Genomic DNA, 21,601 nt, shown 5'->3' on the forward strand with positions numbered 1-21,601 from the left:
CACACACACACACACACACACACACACACACACACAATTCAACAGTGAGGAAAATTAGATGAAAAAGGTGACAAAACACACAATAGGACCGCTGACTAATATTTCTGATATTCTGGAGAGTGACATTAGCACAAAAAAAAAAAAAAACATGGCTACCTTCTGTCGCACAGCCTTTGAAGCCATTACAACTGTTACTTAGAAATTAAAAAAATACTTTGGTAAGTTCTAAATATCAGTTCATCACAAACTGAGCCCATTCAGAACAAACAAGAAATCTGATTCTGGTGCATTTTCATGTACAACACTGTTGTCCAAGACTAAATGAGGAACACTTTTGCTATTCATTGACTATTTTGTGAAGTACATTTTTGTAAGTTACTTCCAGGCACTTGAGGCAAAGGTTTTATTAAACAAAAATATGACAATCTAACAAATGAGCAAATTGTTTCCTTTTTTTTTACTTAATCTTTTTTTTTAAATTCACATCGTGCATAGCAGCAAACTATTAGCTTGTCTAGAAACATTTTCAGTGGGGCTATTTCAAGAACAAATGTAAGTTTCACTTTGAAGTTAGATTTTCTGAATGAGCTGTGTGGTCCTTTGGCAAAGCTGTTTTTAAAAATCTACTGTATTCTCATTTGGACATTTATTGTGCAGATCAAAAGTTAAAATCAAATAAGAAATGTTAGTGAAAATAAAACATTACTGGTATTATATTTATTAACTTATATTTAATATATTATATGAATATACTTTGAACCTAGTAGGCGACATCCAAGAAGAGTTGACAATGTTATAGCTGCAAATGATGGACCGACTTCGTATTGAACCCGATGGATTAATAATGGGATGTCAAATTCATATGTGAGTCAAGGAAGGTGAGCGAATACCTTTAGTAATATAGAGCATTTTGACTCTCTCTTTCTTGAATAAATGTACCATCACAAGCCACAACATGCTGACCACTTGCACAACGTAAGTGTTGCATCAATTATACTGTCTTTAGAAATGTAATTATTTTTATCAAAACTGAAGTGAACTGCATCACACAGAGCTTTTCCTAACATTTCTTAAATCTCCTGAGTAACTATATTAGAGGTCACCAAAATAGTAACTGACAGCTCTCATAATGAGAGTCAAAGTCCCCATAATGACCCTGGAAAGGGTTCCGAAGCCAACTTGTGTCAGAGAGCAGCCATCATGCTTTCTTTGTAGATGGCCCAAATGGTTTCACATTCAATTTTAGGCGAAAGTTTCATCTAACACATAAATACAGGAGGAATATCAACACGTCAAATAATTCTACTGAGGAAGGCAGTAAGTTGTATAGTTATCTCCTGAACGGGGTGTACAATCCTGTTCCCCAACAACAACACAACTTACTACCTCACCACAGCACAACCAGCTTCAAAATAATGAGATGCATGTATTCAGAGAGCAGATCTTTTCCTGCACATGATATGGCCAAGATGTTGTGGCGCTGCCCTAAGAAAGACAGTAGACTGTATAGTTATCTCCCAGATCTGGTGTGATCCTAAAACTATACAAACTACTACCTCATCCCAGAGCACGCATTGCTGACTCCTGATGCCTTGTGATTTCTTTCAGATGGAACCATTTCAATCAAAAGAAAAAATTGTGAAACCTTTTCAACAAGTCAGTACCTGCAGTGTTTTCTGCGCCATTAATTGTCCCCAATCCAGAACCCTACAGACACGAAAGCAGAAAACAAAGAAAACGTGACTGCTTGTTGTTGCAAATTAATCAAGTCATGTCCGGATGTGTATTATAAATTCAGCAATGCATTGCAATGTGCAAACCTACCTGCAAGCTCTGTTCCCGGGTCTGCTCTGCTCCAGAGGCCCTCCGCTCGTTTTGCTTGGTCTCTTCCTCCTCAGCCAGCTGGCGCCTCCGCTTCTCCCTCCGCTCTTCTAACTCCTCATCTCGCAGACCTTCCAGATGCTGCAGGATTGGCACCTTCACAACTGAAAACAAGACATATAACCACTTCATTTTGGTTGATGCTATTATTTAAAGACTATGCCCAAATGCATAGTCTTCAATCGTCGTCTAATCATCGACAAATTCCAACATAAAATTATGCATCCCTCATCTTTATCAAGTTATTAAGAGCATCGGTCTCCGATTCTTGTCTGTTCGCCATCGCAAATACACTCCAGAACATTTGCAGACGAGTAATTCTATTTCAGGATCAGTCTGGGTCTCAAGAGCACTTTCTAAATGGTCTTTGTCTTATCTCTGAACCGAATGCATTTTTACTCGGTCTTGTCCTGGTCTCGGACAGGGCGAACTCAGGATTTTTGACCAAGACCAGTCAAGACCAGGCTACTGTGATCAGTGAGAAACAGGAGAATGCAGGTGCTGCACTGCCTTCCCAGTGTTGCCTGTAGTGCCATAGAGAGTGGATGAAGACAACCAGAGACACCAAGCACCAGAAAAATTGTATACAATGTAAGGTTTGCTTCATTGTACTATTTAGCTGAATTTGTTGTTGTTGCAAATGTAATAGGGGAAAAAAGAAGATAGTGGTCATTTTGATCAGTTTTATTTTTTTCCCTTTGATATATACAGTCATGGTCTTGTCTCGGTCTCGACATTCAAAAGTCGTGGATCTTGTCTTGGTCTCACTACTCCAGTCTCGATAATGTCTTGGCCTTGGTTGGTGTGGTCTTGTCCACAACACGAATGGTGACACAGCTTTCAATGCAGCAGCATGCTGAATCATGTAAGCATCATCACTTCAACATTTTTAATATTTACCTGCGACACAATCGTGCATGCTTTCAGCATCCAGCACTTTACACTCATCCGTCCATCTCGTTAAGGCGGTAGGAATGCTTGAGAGGGTGCCTAGGCAGAAACAAAAATCCAACATGAAACAGTTACAGTAACTTCTTAACGAAAAGACCATACAACAACAACAACAAAAAAAGCTTGAGTGATCTCACCCGCTTGACCCCCCGTGCTGCTCTGCTCATGGAAGAAGTCGTCAAATTCGTCATCGGAACGAGCAATGATGTGGACATCCTCATTTCCGACCAAAAGACGAGCTCGACCACGAGATTGCAGAGGCAGAGAGCTGGACAGCTGTAAAATGTCTGCAGCAGCACTGGGGCCCAGCAATCTACATGTGGTTAAGGAGCGGAAATGTTGACAAACTAGAATACTGCTGCTCTGGAAGAGCTCAAACATCAATAAACAACTCAACTCTTACCTCTGCAGGATTAGTGGAGGGTTGGGCTGGCGGTTTCCAGGGTAGTGGACGTGGATGGTGTGCCCACTGTTGGCAGTGAGCTGCCTAAGCGTCCGCTGGCTGCGGCCCATGCCTTGTGCCAGGCGGCTGCTTGTGCCTGCTACGCCTAGGGTGAGGGAACCGTGGTCAGCGTGGCGCACCATAAGCGGGTGGGAGCTCGGGATGTTGCCTGGCGATGGAGGGATGTCAGCTGATGGAAGAAGAGAAAATGTAGGTAGACATTAGGGAACAGATCTGCAATATAGTTTAAGCATTTGTGTTAATGACGTTTCCCATGTCTATGTTAGCAACTAACCATTTCTGATTCAAATATTACAAGTGAAAACAGGTCTGTCTCCTAACCATTGTTGGAGAACATGTTGTCAAACTCGATGATGAGGTCATCATCTCTGTCAAATCTTTCAAAGCGGATATGAGGCGCAGCATTGATGTCAGGGAAATCCTCATCCAACTCCATCTCTGAACCTTCGTCATCATCATCCTCATCTCCTTCCTCATCATCCTTGAGAGCAAGTGGCAGTCATAAGTTTATTTACAAATAACACTATTTGAGTCAACACTTTATAAAGCCATATATTGCTCCAAACCGGATCCTCTTCCTCGTCCTCCTCCTCTTCCTCCTCTTCATCCTGGCTGTCATCATCATCATTGCTGCCACTAGAGTCTTCCTCTTGTGTGTGCTCCTCATCCTCTGGTTCCAGGATATTCATAGAATCTAATCATAGAGGCGAATTGTAACCAGAGCACATTTTACAGTGTGCTAATTATTAAAACAGTCTTCTCCCCACACTCACCTTCTCGGTTTGCCTGAAGAGTGGATGCCTGGCTAATATTGGAGGGGGCCTCTTCCATCAGCACATCTTCTTGAGATTCATCCTCAGCACTTTGCCCGACTGAAATACAACATGAAAATCGGGAAAGAATTCTTTGCTTTCTGATCATTTCACCCGCACAAATAAATGCGGACCTCTCATTAAGGCTTACCTATGATTGTACTATTGACAGTACCGCCATCTCTCTCGAGTAGCTCATCAATCAGATCCACCAACTCATTCTCCACCTTCATGCATATGTCAATATCGTCATGGCATGGGCAGCAACTCCATGTTGTTTACATGATGCAGTGAAATCTAAGTAAATATCCTGTACAAAACAATGCTACTCACCTGCATAGCCTGCGTGCTGAGAACCTCTGGTTGACCAGCAATGACCACCGTATCACCCTCTGTTTCTCCATCCATCAAGTCACTGTCTGCTCCCTGCACCCTGTGGTTGCCCTCAACTGGTTCCGCTTCCCCAGATTCTCCTGTAAACAGATGCCAGAGACATCAGTAACATATCTTTCCAAATCTGGCAGGAATTCAATAATCAGCATCCTGTGGCGGGAGGGAGATAAAGCGATAGAGGGCACAAAAGCAGCAATTTAATCAGAACTGGATGATATTTGTTCCCAAAACTCAACTAGTGTATGTATTTTATGTGGGCAGCCTGTCACATATGTGACAGAGTTTAATCATAAGATAGTCTGCTGTGTCTTCTGTGAACCAAACCATCTTGTGTGCCAGGTTGAGTTCGGGGATACCTTGATCTTGCGTGTTGCTGTTGCTATCCCTTGCAGCACCCGCTGTGTCATGTTCGGTCTTGTTCTTGTTGGAACATCCTTTACTCCCAAACAAGTTGCTGGGCTGATTAACAATGCGAGACAGAGTCTCCAGAGGCTTAAGGGCAGCATTCACTGTGTTGGCCATGTTGGGGCTAAACAAGATCAAATGTAAATTATTAGGAATTGCTCAACCATACTTTACAGCAAATGGTGTACACAAAAATACCACCTAAACTTATACAAAGGCTTATTTGCTCTGAAAATCTTTAGGGTTTCCGCATTTTAATCCAAGTCACATTCAAGACTAATTCCATGTGACCAACTTCACAATGTTCCCAATTGCTACAGTACATAATGCACATCTCCCGACTACAAGCACATCTATTTTGTTGGTTCCGTGATTGTGATTTTTCCACAAGAGTCATTGTTTAATTTTATTTATTTCTCAATGTTAGTTTGTTTTGAGACTGGTTCAAAATCATAAAATCTTACTTATACATAAGTTGACCACCTCCATTGTTTCAACCACCAAAGTTGGTCAACACAAACATGTATGCCTCAAAACTATTATTAGTTTTTCAATACTCATAACCAATGCTCAGTGTTTCTGCACTTGGGCTGAACAATTATGGAAAATCACTTTTTTCGACCAGGACATTACAATTGCGATTCGATTCGATTTCTTTTTTCTCAAGATTTTTTTTCTAATGTATTTTTCATCAATTAATCTTTACTACAATAAACAAACAAACGAAAAATCTGGTGTTAACCAAGTGGATATTGAATTTCATGAAACTTGTACTTGTTGAGAGTGATGGCACAACACAAAATCTCAAACAAACGGAGCAGGGGCTTGGGAGCTATCACCCACCGAATTTTAATTAACGCATTTCCCGAATTATAAATCACCATTTTTTTTTCATGGTTTGGCTGGGGATGCGATTTATACTCGAGCGATTTACGTATGAAATTAATAACACATTATTATATCATCATTTCACTCATTATTTTCACATTAAACCGCAAGAGGGCGCTCGAGGCCTGTGTTGATAAGTCGACGATGAGTCCGAGGTAAGCGACTCAGAAGAGGAGCGCCGCATCTTCTACCTCCAGAGTTGGTGGTGTTGAAGATTTCATTGGCTTTAGTGATTTGGAGTGACATTGATAGTTTGGTAAACTTTTTAGCGTGTTATTTATGCTATAGTTATCTGAATACCTCTTAATATGTAACGTGAACATACCAGGCACATTCCCGGTTCGTTGTTTATGCGTCATGTAACGTTAGCATATCGTTCACTTATTCAACCTGTTGTTCTCCATTTTATTTTTATTTTAAATTGCCTTTCAAGATGACATGTCTGTTCTTGGTATTGGATTTTATCAAATACATTTCCCCTCAAAATGCGACATGTTTTTACCTTCTTTATTTTGCATTTGATGGTGGGTGCGAGTTATATTCCGGAGAGATTTATAATCCGGAAAATACGGTAGCTCAATTGATTGGTACATATTTTAGCAGCTTGACCTTTTCACCTAGGAGATGAAATTGACCTTGTGGATCAAACGGAAGCAACATTTGTTTGTGCGATAAATGACAATAAAATGCCGCCAAGGTGGTAAGAAGGTCAACTTCAAAATAAGAATCGTATACCTTGACAAATCCAAGCTGTGAGGCACACGGGCCAAGTCGCTGACCAGTCCTTTCTTAAGAAATAGCCGTATGATATTATTCATGCCATTGTGTTGCGTCTTGGCTGCTGCTGTGCTATAGAAACTGGACGTGGAGGGACATGATTCCATGATGGTGCTGATTATGCACATAACTGCCTGAAGCCTGTGGGAGACAGATTGGTAGGCGGACGTTTTCATCACCAATTTTTTAATACCATCAGAGTGCATTTGTAACAAATCGCGCTTACCTAGCATGTTTTTCAGCACCTTCTGTCATTCCTAAGGCTCGACTAAGGGCAGCCTTCACCTCATTAACCAAAGCAGCCTGAGCATCGGTGCCAGTGCCAGCGGCTGCTAGGCTAGCAAGGAAAAGACGGGCCAATGCTGGGGTGTCCTTGTCCTCTGAATTTTGGGTGTGAGGTAGCAAGTGGTCGAGCACAAAAGCTAACACACTGCAATCCTGTTGGAATAGACATGTAAGAAGTGAAGAGAAAACTTGGACTAAAAGGAAAGACACCACAAAGCAGAATTTTTTTTTTTTCACCCACCTCTTTAATAAGCTCTGACTGTCCTGCAGTGTAGCAGTAAGAGGCTATTAGGGTGGCAATGCCAACATAGGAGCGCACCAGTTCAGCCAGCAGTCTCAGGATGGTGGAGGTAGGCATGAGGGGTTTGCTTGCCTTTACCTTTGCAGCTTTTGCCTCCTCTGAGCTGCTGCTTTTATCTCCCTCCTGCTCCTTTTTTTCCTCCCGCATTTCTTCAGGTGTAGAGGCTAAGGACATTTATGCAATCTATATATCAATCTCGCATAAGTTAAATGACACAATCCAAATAGTCAAAAAAGGTCTACTTTTTTTAATTAAAGGCTGCTTTGTGAGGAGACTACAATATCTATAATATCTGTTTTCACCTTCTCCTTGCGGTGTGCCAGACTGGGGCGACTCTGCCACACCTCCATCCGCAGCAAAAACTTGAGTCTAGGAAAAAGGTACCCATTATGACTTATACGGTCTCACTGCAACCAACTGAAATGTTTCTGATCATTGATAAAGCTCACATTGATATGGAATGCAGACTGGGAGTCAAAGTCGCTGCCCTGTCGAGTGAGACGGTACTGTTGGTAAACATCATCACCGACATCCTGCAAAATCTGGCAAAGGTCTTGGCTACCAGGAACAGCTGCAACACGTTCTTCTGGACGCTCAGCTATGACCACAAAAACAACAAAAAGTTTCACGATTAAGTTCAAATAACTGACACTGAATGTGATGACAGAAGGGGTGCTGCAAGTGAACGATTTAATATTTTCACAGCAAAATTTACCGATTACTCTATCGATTAATCAAACAATTTTACATTATGACAAATTATGCGTGCACGCTACAGTGTCGTACTTTAAATGTGTGGGGTTTTAGGGGACGGAGCTTGGCCTGGTGAGTGCCGTGTGCATGTAGTTGGCTGTTGGCGCAGACTGCGCATTGATTCACTGGGTATCAGTTGTCATGGCAGAAAGTGATTCAATGTCCTTATGTGTTGACTTGTTTTGTTCAATCCACTACTAGGTGGTTGTGTCTCTCGTTGACCACTTGTGGGGCATTACAAAACATTCTAACTGCAGGTTGCAGCCTGTATTGAATCAGCTCAGGATGTTTACATTTTCTGTACCGGCGAGTATCGCCATGCTGTTGCGCAAGCATGTCCTGGTTTGCAGAAAACACATTGAAGACATTTTTTCTTTTTAAATGATCCCAACATTTGGATTTGATGAGAAAACCCCTATTTTCATTTTAAATTCATTACATTATTGAGGTAGATCAAAAGACAAAAAAAAAAGGTGGCATTATAAAGTATTTTATTGTTTTTAAACAGACGAACAGATGCAGTCCTAGCATTTCACTTTCTGCCGTAGTTGAGACTAGTCCCAAATCCTACCTGCAACCTTTAGTTTCGACTACCAGGGTGAATATCACCATTTTGTTTGTTTTTGTAAATCTCCAAATAATTACAAAATAAAAATAAAATATCAGGTCCATAAAAAGTGCTTAGGTTCACATATCAAAAAGAGCAATACAAGGACTGAACACTGAACTTGCTTCAGATAAAAAAAAAAAAGAAATAAAATAGACCCTTAAATCACAGTGCTGTAAATTTGTACTTCAGAAATAACACTGTTAATCATTACAAAATAAAGTGCTGAAATAAACATCAATGACTTCTCGTAGGCTACAGAGGAAACAGCAGCAATGCTGACTTCATGCCTCGTACGCGGGGTGTACTGGGGTTTAGTTTGGCGAAGAGCTTTGCTATGGCTCACTATATTGCTAACGGTTTCGGTGCTAACGTTAGCTGTGGCTGCACTCGCGAATGGGTGCTTTGCATTGATGTGGTAGGCTAAACTTGAGCTGCTTCTGTGGTAAGCAAATTCCTTCTTACAAATTAGGCACAACACTCTACCTTTATCAATAGTGCCGTCAGGGCGTTTTTGGAATGTAAATTTTCCATTCATTGGGCCGAGAACTTTCACATGCTCCTCCATTTTCACCTCTCCGCTGCTTACCTGGCCCTCCCAACTCCAATGGCAGCCTATCATCTTATGCTAAACAAGCCCAAACATAATGACAGTCAGTCAATGTCCGCATCAGGCTGTGACTGACCATCTTTTCCCCACCCTCAACAACCCGAACACAGGAAGCCAACACATAAAAAGGGATATTATAAAAAGGCACCCCACCTACAGAAACAAAGTTAGAGATTCAAATTTAGATTAACGCAATTAAAACATGCTAAATATGACTAATTATTTAAAACATAACATGCTAAATATGACTAATTATTTGCAATTAATGCGATAATTTGACACCGCTATATTTGTTGCAGCCCTAGAACACCCCATTAAAAAGTTTAAAAAAACCAAAACAAAAAAAAAAAAAAAAAAACTTACGTTCTTCTGGCGCATGATACGCTGCCAAGGCGTTGAGCATATCATATATGACCTCCTTGATAGTTTCCGGAATAGAAGGTAGTGGGGACAATTTCAGAGGAGTCGTTTTCACCAGCTGCACGGCATTTGGCCCCTTAATACGAAGGTTTTCAAACTCGTCATCAGAGGCTACGGAAAGACAGAAAACCAAACTGAAGGAATGCAGGTCAGCAAAACAAATGGACAGCCCTATGAAATTATAATTCACCTGTGCCAGCTCCACGGGGTGCAGGGAGAGCAATGCGGACACAATTGCTGGCAGTTTCCGCAAAGCACTCTGGGTTACGACAGGCAGCCGGGCCAAGGACACGCAAGATATAATTAATTTCCCTTGAACCAAGGCTGCCTGACACCACTCCTGAGGTGGTGCTACCTGCTCCACTGGTCACTGCGGATCTCACCACCTGTAGCAACAGATGAACTCTTTAAAATATATATTGACAGAACTCACGCAGTAAGAAAAATAAGGAAAATGAGAAGGGACTCAAACCTTTTCCATAGTATGCCGAAGAGTAGCTGGATCTTCAATAATGTGTCTGAAGAGCAGGGTAACAAGAGGTGTGAAGCCATTGAAACCAGAGGTTTGTGTGAGTCCAAGAATCATTCGGGTGCTCTTCAGCTCAGCAAACATCATGGCATAGTGGTGATTTCGCGTCAAACGCAAACAGAGTCGCAGTGTAGCATGGAGGGTGTCTGGGTCCACCGGGACACTAATCATGCTGACACAAGCGCGGATGAGAACGGTGGTCATGTCGTCACTCAGGCCGATGATGTCCGAGCCTTGCAAAGAGTCCGACTCCTGGGAAGATGCGGAGCCAGAGGTCACCTCCTTAAGATGGCTGGAAACATCCTTGGGGGCACTCATTTCCACTGCCACCCCAATGTCAAGGTCAGCCTGAGTTTCTTCGGCTTTGCACCGGTCTCCGTCTTCTCTCTCAGAGTCTGTTACGCAGCTGGTTTTGGCTGGTTTGGCCAAGCGTGGAAGTCTCTGAACAGTCAACATCACTGGCCTCCGGTTACCAGTCTCTTCATTTACCTACACCAACGATTATTGTAATTAGATTAGAAAGGAACCCATATTGAAGTTCAAGAGGTTATCCCCAATTTTTGTACAATGCATTATTGCATACCTGCACCATGTTGTTAAACTGAACTGTGTATCGCCTGCGTCCAGCTGTGAAGCGAACACTGCTCTCCCCAGCCCTCCATGCAGAGTCAATAGTGCTGTTGTTGGAAGCGCTGTAACTACACCAACGGCCTGAGCGGTCATCAAACCATCTCCAGTTATTCCCATTCGGCTGAAGATACTGAAGAGAGATTACCAGTGCAATTTATTAGTAGTACCCACGGATTGTACACCACACTCAAAGCTTAACGTAGCTCACATATAGTGCAACTATCATTTATGAAGCAGCTCAATTTTTTTACCTTGTTCATTTGTGATCTGCGCTTTGAAGATACTGCCATTTTCTCATAAAAGTCAATAATCAACAAGACTGGTGTAATCCACCTGCAGACAGTGAATATTGCAGTTCATGTAGAAAAATGACCAAGTTTCAGCATTTTTGTATTCATTTGGTTATGCAGTTGTTCTTTATGTCAAAGGCTATTTGGAGCCCTTGGAAACTCACTTTGGTGTCTGTATGTCTTTCTGTTCTTTTGCTGCCTGCAGACAGGGCTGTACCACTTCAAGCAGCTTAATCAACAAATCCAGAATGCCACTCTTTTCGACCACTGTGGTACACATGAGCTTCAGTTCCTTTAGAGAAAAAAAACAAAACAAAAATGATCATTGCCTGGGATATAAAATTTGCTGTGCTGCTGTAAAAACATTCTAGTTACCTCAAATAACAACGTGAGCAGCAGAATGCGAGTGGCCAGCTTTGATGCCTGGGGTAGTGTGGCCATTTGTTTAGTCCATTCAGACACAGTCTTCGTATCACTTGTAGTGAGAGGCACAGCTGCCTTGATCAACACGTCCGCTGCATCCCACACCTAAAATACATCCAAACAATGTTCACACGATGGTTTGAATCATTTAATGGCTCATCTGCTCAAAAGTGTTTCTATACAAGTATACAGGTGCATCACCAAACTTCAAATTTGACTACCGTATTTTCCGGACTATAAGTCGATCCAGCCATAAAATGCATAATAAAGAACAAAAAAACATACATAAGTCGCACTGGAGTATAAGTCGCATTTTGGGGGGGAAATTTATGTGATAAAATCCAACCCCAAGAACAGACATGTCATCTTGAAAGGCAATTAAAAAAAATAAATAAATAGAAAACAACACGCTGAATAAGTGTACAATATGCTAACGTTACATGACGCATAAACTACGAACTGAGAACGTGCCTGGTATGTTCAGGTAACATATTAAAAGAGTTATTCAGATAACTATAGCATAAAGAACATGCTAACAAGTTCACCAAACCATCAATGTCACTCCAAATCACTAAATCCAATGGAATCTTCATCCTCTATGTCAGGGGCCCCCAACCTTTTTTGCCCCACGGACCGGTTTATGTCAGACAATATTTTCAGGGACCGGCATTTAAGGTGTGGTGGAAATAATATGGTATGAGCTGCATGAAAACTGTGGCGTTTTCGAAATATAAGGAGCATCTAATCCGGTCGCAACACTCTTATCGCTATGGCAATGTTTAATGCCTTCAAAATACGATACAACGCAAATTCAAAGTGCGTGAAAATGACGACTCACCACAGCACCGAGCTTGATTTTCTGCAACCAGACGGTCCCATCTCGGGGTAATAGGAGACAATGACACCCCAAGTGTGTTGTGCTTTATGTCCAGTCTACTTCGTAATTTTGTTTTCGTCGCCGTTGCTGCAGAAACCCCCCGCCTCACACAGGTAGGATGTCGGAAATAGCAACAGTGATATTGTGGCGATCTCAGAGTATTCAGCCATAACTTTAATCCAGTTGTCTCGACCGTACTTTTAAGGCAGCCGTCATTTGCGATCTCCAGCAGTTTTTTTACTCATTTTGCGAGCTCCTGTGTTTTGTTTTGAAGTAATCGGTCACGTGACGGAGAAGCGTGGCTTGATGTGTGTCAAGTGTGACACAGACAGATGTAACGGAGAATCCGGTAGTTTTTCAAAATAGAACAACTTTCGTTTTCCGAAATAAATAAACCGGAATTAAGGCAAGTTCTTTCTGTGCGGCCCGGTACCAAATGCTCCGCAGACCGGTACCGGTCCGCGGACCGGCGGTTAGGGACCCCTGCTCTATGTCACTTTAAAGCAACTCCACCAACTCCGGAGGTAGAAGATGCAGCGCTTCCTCTTCTACGTCGCTTACGTCAGACTCATCGTGGTTTTATCAACACAGGTCTAGAGCGGCCGTCTCGCAGTTTCATGTGAAAATAACATGTGAAATGATATAATAATGTGTTAATAATTTCACCCATAAATCGCTCCAGAGTATAAGTCGCCCCCCCAGTCAAACTACAAAAAAACTGCGACTTATAGTCTGGAAAATACGGTATTTGAACATAATAAACACTGATATGAAATAAAAAAAAAAATTGAGAGAAAGGATAAGCATAAGAAATCATGAAAATTGAAATCATTGACCTGATCGACGACCTGGCCAAGGATGAGGTCTCTGTACTCAGGGCCACTCCGCTTGATGGCAGTCATCAACAGGTCACAGAGCCGGTAGACCGTGTCAGGCAGCTCATCCAGAAGGTGGAAGCATCCAGGGAGCATAGAGTCTGTGAAGGCATGCAGCTCTTGCGGGTCCAGGGGTTCAGCCTCCATGAAGCGCTCCAAACAGCGTGCCTCCTCCTCCTCCGCTCGCTCCCTGGCTCTCCTGTCCTCCTCCTCGCGCCGACGTGCTGCTTCCTAAGAGATCATTTCATCAGCAACTTGTCTCCTGACTATTCATTCATGACATGTCCCCTACCGGCCAATGGTCAGGTTTTGAACACACTTTTGAGCAGCAAGAAAAACGCACCTCAGGGGAGTCGGAACGTTGCTCCATGCTGACTTCCTGGCCAAGTGACATCGCAATTGCTCTCATCATTTGGTCCTCTTCAGACATGGAAAGATCCTAGACCAACAACGATCAACATTGCCAGTCGCCTTAGTTGGAATGATGATTATTTCAAAAGTGTGTGCTGATTGTGTCAAGACATGATTACCCTTACTGCTCCCCCAAGGTGAGGAGGGGGATGCGTCAGAAGATATTCTGTGGCTTGCTCCATGGTACTTGTGTTCAATAAGGCCTCCATGGCGTGCTCTCTTGAGAAACCCATATCCATCAGCTAAAATATAAAATATTACTTTTATTTTGTAACAGGAAAAACCTATGTTCACAACCGAGGAAAAAATAAACAAATAAATAAATAAATGGAGATAAAATTTGTTTAATGGCTCTGAAGTACCATACAAACTCAAGAACTGAATTTCAAATTTAGATTTGCATGCTGACTCAAGTGCCTCAAAAATAAAATCTGACATACCTGTGTAAGCTGTGCCTGGTTAATCTGGGGGTCACGTCTTGGAGTGGAATTGGTTGACTCCTCAGCTGATCCGCCAGGTGGCACTCCAGCAGTTGGGGGCGTGGCTGCTGCCGTCTCTCCGCTGATTGTAGCTACACCAGGGGCTGCATTTGTTCCCAGGGAAGAAGAAGGAGCCCCCTCATCATCTGGACGTGTTGTGCCCTCTCTCTCCTTGGCCAGGCGCTCCTGGATAACTGGCTCCCCCCGCAGGATGTGGCAAAGGATGGCCAGCATGGATTCAGCCATCCTGCCTCCATAAACTTTCAGCGGCTTCCTATTCCACAGGCTGCGGATGCAGCTGAACGCAGCCTTAAAAGACAGACTTAATATTTGTTACCAACATCATGGTTGTCACCAGATTGCTATTTCACACTGTGGATTAAAAAAAAAAAAAAAGGTGTGTGTGTGTGTGTGTGTGTGTATATATATACACACACACACATACACACACACACACACACACACACACTTTTTTTTTTTTTTTTACATGTTTACTCCTACCATCCGATAATATCTGAGGATGACTGATGATGGCGGATGACTTGTGAACACACGTACTTAATAGTGCAGAGGTTATGGGTTCAAATTGGGGCTTCAGCCTTCCTGTGTGGAGTTTACATGTTCTCACCATATCATTAAAAGTGACAGTATTCAGCGATGGGCAGTCCGTAAAGACGGAAGGTCCGTCTGTGCGTCACTGATGGACTCCCAATCCACTTTCAAACACCGACAGAATAAACACCAACGTAGCAATTTTTAGCCATTAACCAAACCGTTACCAACCCAAAACGCAAAGATGAAAGATGGCCAAATGTTTTGTTGAACACTGTGATTTTTTTTTTTGTCAGACTGTACTGCTCATATCAGACGACAGGCCGGATCTGGGTCACACATGACGTTGGCATGCATCCTCGAACAGCGCAAAACTACATTACGTGCTGTTAGGTGCAGTCTCCTGATGGACAAAAAGGCCGGAGCCCTGTTTCAAAACCTCAACCTCTGAAAAGTGAGGCAAATTTGCTAACCAGTTGGTAACTGTGCCACCATCAAAGAATATGACGTTAATAAATGTGCGTTCAAAATGGCAAGTACAATGCTGACAAGACTTCGTTGCATTGCACAGCTAAAGAAAACTTACCTTCTGGGTTACTATGAGGAACCGAAGTGCACTGAACTGGGGTGTGGTTGGTGTGACCCCAGGCATCTTTGCTGGCAGTGAATGTGGAGAGTCTAGCACAGTGCTCGGATTTACCATCTTCTCCACCAGCATCAACCAAGCATCCAGAAACTCTCCTGTCCCATCTGGTAATTCAGTATGCTCCAGACCCTCAGACACAGGAACCTTTCCACCCATTGACAGGGCCCAGTTAAACGTCCTACCCAAAAAAAATACCCAAGTGTTGAAATTCATGTTATATATGAAATTAGAATCGATACAAGTTCATAGCTGTATGCTCAACTTACTCAAACAGGGCATCATGTCCACCAGAGCAGAAAAACTTTTGCAGCATGAGGTGGTATGGGTACTTCCTCTCATCAAACAGCATAGGAGATGTAAAGCCAACAGAGCAGATGAAGAAAGTCAGCCTGTGAAAGCACAAGAACACTTATGTGAAAATTACCACTTGTTAAGATATACAATTCGTGCAACATGGTCTTACCTGAAGCGAGGTGTGGGTGTATAGGGTGGGGGCTGCCAACTCAGACCCTTAGTGAGGAGCTTTGTAAGAGCAGAAGCAGTGGCTCGGGCTGCAGGTGTGGGTGTTGTGCCTGTGCTTGTGGCATGGTGGGAACGACGTTGACGTACTGGAGAGCCGACACACAACTTCACCAGCAGGCCAAAAAGTTCAGCAAGTGCCCTTCCCAACCGAGATGACGCTGAAGGCAGTCAAGACATCAGTCAAATATTACATACAGTCATTATTGCAGGAAAGCTCAATCTGTTCAGAAGCTTTGCTAAAAAACTTGATCAGCTCACCAGAGAGGAGGGGTTTTATTTGTTTAATGCGCGTCGCCATTGCAGGGGTAAGCTTGGACTTCGACTTAGTGTCTGTTGAGGTGCTTTCGTCTGTCTCCATGGGAGCCAAGCTATCGCCATCTAAACCCATGCCCTCCAATAATCCACCAGTAGAAGTCTCCGCCACGTCAGATTCTATTGATAAAAATAGATGACAAAGTGTGTTCCAAAGGTGCACACAAAAACTTTGATTTTAGCTGAAATATATGACTATGTAAACCTGTTCTCCTGGAGCCAGGTGTTGTGGTTGTCGTAGCACTATTAGAGGGTTTCTCGTCTTTGGGTAAGAGTTTCTGCATGTCCGCTTGCCCAAACTCACAGCCTGGAGGCAGACTATTAAAGACAAAAGCGTTAGGTGGGTAATAGTGGGCGGAGGTGATACAATGTAGGAGGTAATTAATTGTGCTTATACCTGTTAGGTGTGCAAAGGGAGAGCAGAACAGTACTCTCCCATACCAGTGAACAGTAGAGCTGACTCAGCTTGTTGAGAACAGTCAAACCCAATTGGGATCCCCACTGATTGACTGAGATTGCCCTGATCTCACTCTATTGACAAACGGACACATTCAAAGAATGACCAACACATAATCAAAACATCATTTGCAGGGATGGTTTCCTATTGAAACTGAGAGGGGGAGGGGCAATGTTTTGAACAACTTGGTAAACCAGAGAGAGAGAATGGGATCAAATAAACTCTGAAATCAGTATTTACCTGTCCTACGCGACAAGTGTGGACAAACATTAGGATGTAGGCGTGCGCTGCAGTAAGCGCATGTAGCAGGGGTGTGGCACGAGCGGACAATGTGGCATCAGTAACATGGCCAGCATTAGCCAGCTCCCTCAGCAGAACAGATCCACCAGGAACCTCAATTGGTCGATGTAGTGGCTCCAAAGATGTCAGAATAGTGTCAAGTTGGCACAATCCCTCCTGAAGTACTTTAGGCTCATGTGAGAGTGTCTTCATAAATGGAATGAAAGCAGGAAGTATGCTCAGGATGTCAGTTAAAACAGTTCAATTGTTTGGAGCGACTCACACAAAGGAAGAAAAGTAAAAAAGTGAGATTCGACTCACCAAAATGGACTTGCACACACCAGCAACAGCTTGGCAGGCTGCTGAAGTGGGAAAATCTATGGGCAGGTTGGGCAAACCCAGAATAGAGACCAGAGGTAGCAGGCCCTTCTGGTTCACAAACTCCTGACAGTGGTCATCCGTCGTATTGTTGCTAAGTATGGATTCCACAAACTTCATCTAGAAAACATCCATATCACATGTCGGTCATGGTTTTACAACAGTTAAAAAAGACTTACACCAAAGACTCAACACTCACCACATTCAAAATGTAATCCATTAAAGGAATAGGTATTCGCTCCTCAGTTCCCACCACCCTGAAAGAAGGTATGTGTTAAAATGAAGAATGACATACACTAAGTACAAAATGAATTTTAAACCATCCGTCGATACAAAATGTGTATCAGAGCTGCTGCTCTATTGTCATATAAACCCAGTGTCATACAGTTCAAGTGGCACTGACTGTCTGTTGCTCTCTGCTTCCCCCTGCTGCTGGCTAAATGTGTGGAGGGCCTCCTCTTCCTCTTCATCCTCACTTGAAGCTTCTTCGGCAGCATGGCTGGAGCGTGCTGGTGGCACAGTCACAGTACCATCAGCTTTCTGGATAGACGGTTTCTGGCAGACATACTCTGGAGCTCGGCCCAAATTGCAGATCTCCTCCAATAACTAAAACAACAATTCAACTTTTATTAGAATGTATAGCCACAATTATACGTCAAAAGAGGTATCTTCAAAATTTAAAGCTACCTTAATGATTGCAGTAGTGGCATCTGTCTTCAAAGTTGGTTGATGTCTCATTAACTCATCTACAGCACTTCCCAAATTTGATGCAGTGTCCCCTGCAGATAGGGACAAATGTATCACTCGAGCAAGCTACAAAGGCACTGAAAACACATGGCACCAAAAGCCAACTCACCCAATGGGTCAGAACTGCGTCGCCGTCGCATGGCAGGTAAGTAGTCAGGAGACAAGAGCACTTTGAAGAGGCGCTCAAAGGGCTGACACCGAACAAAGGACAGGAGCCCTCGGGCATTCAGGCACAACGCACTGAACACGTTAGGGAGAGATCCCAAGACCTCACGAGTAGCAGGAACCTAATTCAAGTGAAAGATTAGGAATGCACATTAAAGGGCATCACTTAACGATTGCTTGCAGTCACAGAGGTAATGTTCCCGAAGCTACATTGAGCATTTGAAATTGGTTAGAGCCAAACTCAGCTGACAAACAAGGTATTCATTTGTTTTGTTTTGAATGTCCCAAAGTAAGGTGCCATAACTCACATCTTTGATGAGAAGGGCATGGAGCATAACATCAGTGAGACCATTATCCTGCAGGGAGGAAAGCAAGGATGGCTCCTGGAACACAAACACCGTCACAACCTCGGTTGCTACAAACCCAGAGAGACAGGAGAAAAGAAAAACAGCATTATTGTTGTTCGGAAACACAACAAACAGTAACATGATAGCACAAAACAATGTCTTTCGAAGATTCTAAAAGGCTTTCTTAATAAAACATTTTCTGAAGCGCTAAAAAGAACTCACCAAGAAGGAACAGCGAGGGTCCATAGTATTCTGCATTACTGATGATGTGTTTGAGTGAGGTAGGCAAGGATCCATCCATGACTTGAAAGAAAAAAAAATACAAAAGTGACCACAGAAAGATTAGTAGCAGCAGCAAACTGCATGCAAAGGTCTTAGGTGGAGCTTTAGGCTGCGCGGTTCTGGATGTAGAGGATGACTCACCATGGCGGATGCCATCAGAGAAGGCAGGGTCTTGGATGGCTTTCTTCAGGAAATTCAGCATTGACTTTAACAGAGCTGCCCTTTGGGGAATACACTGCATGCCTGCAGAAAAGGACATGTAAATAGTTGAAATATTTCAAAAGTGTCTGTGTTGTTTTGCATCAGATTATACTGCGTGTGTCTACCTGCACGGGGCGTGTTTGCAGTGCTGCTCAGTGCTCTCTGCTCCATTTCCGGTCTGGAAGCAGAAGCCGCTGATGGCCCAGGGCTGCTTTCCATGGCAACTTCAGACGCTGTTTCATTTATTTAATCATGTTATGTTAACTGCAATCTAAATGATCAATACTATTTTGAAAAGTGATTCATTTCAGCTGACTTACTCTCCATGTCTGTGTCCATGTCTTCAGACTCGACAGCAGGCCTTGGCCTTCGGATCTTTGGCTTAATGACGAATGGGCACTCTTTTCTTGACAAGTCCACCTCATGCTGTGTGCGTCAAATGCCGGAGAAGGGAATGGTTAAGAAGGAATATTTACATTTCAATGATTGTACATGTCAAACCCCCACGCACTCTACCTCTAGTCTGCAGATGAAAATAGAAAGGCCGCTGTGTGACTGGAAGGCAGCCATGTCAAGGTTGGTGATGAGGTCCACGACCCGAACCGCTCTCGTTACAAAAGTGATCTGGTCCTGCTCATCTCCCAGAAATTTGATCACCTGCGAAGTAAAAAATCATGCTGCTGAAAAAAGGAACTCCTTTGACAAGAGATGTAGGTATACCTTTAAAAGGGCTTCCATCATTCCACAAGAGACAAGGGCTTCACCCCCAGCATCGTAGCTGGCCAAATGATAGAGGAAGGAAAACAATGCAGTTGCAAACTGATGTGGGTAAGGTTCCATCAAAGGATCTGGAAAGGAGAGGTTCAGAAGAAAGACTCCTTAGTATGAGGTGCCAAGCCAACTGCTAGCAAAGGGGGATACTCACCAATCATTGCCTGTATACAGTTGCGCACCAACACGGGCAAGAAGCCATGGTAGGAGGCAGTGCCGGTGCAGTCAATGATGTTGGAAAGCTTGGGTGTTCGCTCCAAATGGACAATGGAGGTTAAAGTGCGCAGGGATGCCGCCTTGATATCCTGAAGTACCAAGAGTTTGTTTCAAACTCAAGCTTAAAGGGCAAATCAACTTTTTTAACAATACAGTGAAACTCCTCTACAACGAAACCTATATGGGCGAAAATACCCCCTATTGTGAAAAAAATCTTCATGCATTAACACCATTCCCACTCTCCTGCCCCCCATACAACGAAAAAAAAAACCCTGTTGCGTTATACGAAATCTTTTTCTCTGCTCTTGCCTCACGAAGAGATTCACTACAACGAAGTCTAATCCAACAGCGACCTCTACTGCTTCGTTCGGAAACGGCAACAGCAACCACCACACTGGTTTACAGTAAATATTCCCATCTACAGAGTTCTTTCAAAAGGAAATTCCTTAACCCGGACTGAAAACCTATGCATTAAAATTTCGACTATGATGTTACATTAACGATCAATTCATAACACCGAAATTTCCACTACCTGCAACCCGGAAGCCATACAGAAGCACGCAATGGCGCAAACACAAGCAAGTCCCGCTCGATACTACGGAATAACTCTGTCCGCGCTGCTATTTACTCTCATTGGATACAAAACGGCGACATGTAAGTGACTCTAATAGCATGAGTTTTACTGGAATAGTGAACGATTTTTATTTCGTTCACAGCTCCGAGTTTCCTGAACGCAACATTCTCATAGCTGCTCTGCCATTGGCTTACCGAGCATCATCCTGGCCTCCGATTGGCCAAGAGGGACCTCACTGTCTATGTGTGTAGATACTGTAGCTAGATCCGTGGAAGACAAGAGTGGAATGCATCCGATTAGTTGCTCAGAGTAAATTGCTTGTGGCTCGACGGACAGTCAAATAAATGAACGTGTGTGTGTGTGTGTGTGTGTGCGTGTGTGTGTGTGTTTATATCTGAGATCAAATTTGCTACAGTGACAAACCCTCTGTTGTGAAAAATTTCTTGCTGCAAACATGATTTCGTTGTAGAGGAGTTTCACTGTAGTATGTTTCTATGCAGCCTAAACGTGGTATTCTGATGAATACAGCGCTTGTGGAATATGAATTAAGCAGCAAAATCCATCCGTTTATGCATATTTGGGGGCGGCTATTTTGCTGTACACTGAAAATGTATGCATGACTGTATTAAGTTCGCACACACCAGAGGGAACCCGCAAAGAATAAATCATAATCATGAGGCACAAATGTTTAACTCTTTTCATTCTATTTGTTATTACGATATGTCTTTAGAAAGAGCAATATCGTAGAGTACTATTTTTAAAAAGTCTGTTGGTTTTTTTTTTTTTGCGCAGGCTGGTATGGCTTCATGGCATTTCCATTTATTTCATTGGTGAAAAATGATTTGAGATACATGTATTACAGTGAAACTCCTCTACAACGAAATCATGTTTACAGCAAGAATTTTTTTTCACAACTGGGGGTTTTTCACTGTAGCAAATTTGATCTCAGATGTAAGCGCGCACACACACACACACACACACACACACACACACACACACACACACACACAAACGTACGTGTACATGCACACACAAATGTATGTGTACTCTATTTTTATTCCAATAGTGCATAAGTATGAGCACACACTTATT

General features: G+C 43.0%; 1 protein-coding gene across 10 annotated transcripts in view; it reads right to left on the reverse strand.

The window, feature by feature from the left end:
• Window positions 1–21,601, reverse strand: part of huwe1 (HECT, UBA and WWE domain containing E3 ubiquitin protein ligase 1) — a 49,758-nt gene that overhangs the window by 12,734 nt on the left and 15,423 nt on the right. For 7 of the 10 annotated variants that reach the window (XM_019877234.1, XM_019877230.1, XM_019877235.1 and 4 more), the window contains 47 exons: window positions 19,874–20,024; window positions 19,669–19,796; window positions 19,465–19,605; window positions 19,269–19,374; window positions 19,074–19,181; window positions 18,889–18,990; window positions 18,688–18,768; window positions 18,427–18,533; window positions 18,063–18,240; window positions 17,894–17,985; window positions 17,592–17,812; window positions 17,406–17,463; window positions 17,150–17,326; window positions 16,790–17,035; window positions 16,490–16,623; window positions 16,298–16,410; window positions 16,039–16,212; window positions 15,722–15,938; window positions 15,525–15,647; window positions 15,199–15,436; window positions 14,022–14,369; window positions 13,701–13,823; window positions 13,514–13,609; window positions 13,132–13,401; window positions 11,371–11,523; window positions 11,160–11,287; window positions 10,957–11,038; window positions 10,659–10,835; window positions 10,019–10,564; window positions 9,737–9,932; window positions 9,490–9,657; window positions 7,606–7,754; window positions 7,459–7,525; window positions 7,097–7,320; window positions 6,797–7,008; window positions 6,529–6,711; window positions 4,857–5,029; window positions 4,441–4,580; window positions 4,259–4,334; window positions 4,069–4,167; window positions 3,862–3,989; window positions 3,617–3,776; window positions 3,236–3,467; window positions 2,970–3,145; window positions 2,782–2,871; window positions 1,825–1,985; window positions 1,665–1,707 (listed from right to left, as the gene is read on the reverse strand). In XM_019877234.1, the coding sequence (XP_019732793.1) occupies window positions 1,665–1,707; window positions 1,825–1,985; window positions 2,782–2,871; window positions 2,970–3,145; window positions 3,236–3,467; window positions 3,617–3,776; window positions 3,862–3,989; window positions 4,069–4,167; window positions 4,259–4,334; window positions 4,441–4,580; window positions 4,857–5,029; window positions 6,529–6,711; window positions 6,797–7,008; window positions 7,097–7,320; window positions 7,459–7,525; window positions 7,606–7,754; window positions 9,490–9,657; window positions 9,737–9,932; window positions 10,019–10,564; window positions 10,659–10,835; window positions 10,957–11,038; window positions 11,160–11,287; window positions 11,371–11,523; window positions 13,132–13,401; window positions 13,514–13,609; window positions 13,701–13,823; window positions 14,022–14,369; window positions 15,199–15,436; window positions 15,525–15,647; window positions 15,722–15,938; window positions 16,039–16,212; window positions 16,298–16,410; window positions 16,490–16,623; window positions 16,790–17,035; window positions 17,150–17,326; window positions 17,406–17,463; window positions 17,592–17,812; window positions 17,894–17,985; window positions 18,063–18,240; window positions 18,427–18,533; window positions 18,688–18,768; window positions 18,889–18,990; window positions 19,074–19,181; window positions 19,269–19,374; window positions 19,465–19,605; window positions 19,669–19,796; window positions 19,874–20,024 (7,495 nt within the window). The remainder of the gene's footprint in view (window positions 1–1,664; window positions 1,708–1,824; window positions 1,986–2,781; window positions 2,872–2,969; window positions 3,146–3,235; window positions 3,468–3,616; window positions 3,777–3,861; window positions 3,990–4,068; window positions 4,168–4,258; window positions 4,335–4,440; window positions 4,581–4,856; window positions 5,030–6,528; window positions 6,712–6,796; window positions 7,009–7,096; window positions 7,321–7,458; window positions 7,526–7,605; window positions 7,755–9,489; window positions 9,658–9,736; window positions 9,933–10,018; window positions 10,565–10,658; window positions 10,836–10,956; window positions 11,039–11,159; window positions 11,288–11,370; window positions 11,524–13,131; window positions 13,402–13,513; window positions 13,610–13,700; window positions 13,824–14,021; window positions 14,370–15,198; window positions 15,437–15,524; window positions 15,648–15,721; window positions 15,939–16,038; window positions 16,213–16,297; window positions 16,411–16,489; window positions 16,624–16,789; window positions 17,036–17,149; window positions 17,327–17,405; window positions 17,464–17,591; window positions 17,813–17,893; window positions 17,986–18,062; window positions 18,241–18,426; window positions 18,534–18,687; window positions 18,769–18,888; window positions 18,991–19,073; window positions 19,182–19,268; window positions 19,375–19,464; window positions 19,606–19,668; window positions 19,797–19,873; window positions 20,025–21,601) is intronic. The other 3 variants (XM_019877239.1, XM_019877233.1, XM_019877232.1) reach the window with 3 other exon arrangements.

Source organism: Hippocampus comes, unplaced genomic scaffold (assembly GCF_001891065.2).
Source record: "Hippocampus comes isolate QL1 unplaced genomic scaffold, H_comes_QL1_v1.1 scaffold167, whole genome shotgun sequence".
In the NCBI taxonomy this organism is placed as follows: domain Eukaryota; kingdom Metazoa; phylum Chordata; class Actinopteri; order Syngnathiformes; family Syngnathidae; genus Hippocampus; species Hippocampus comes.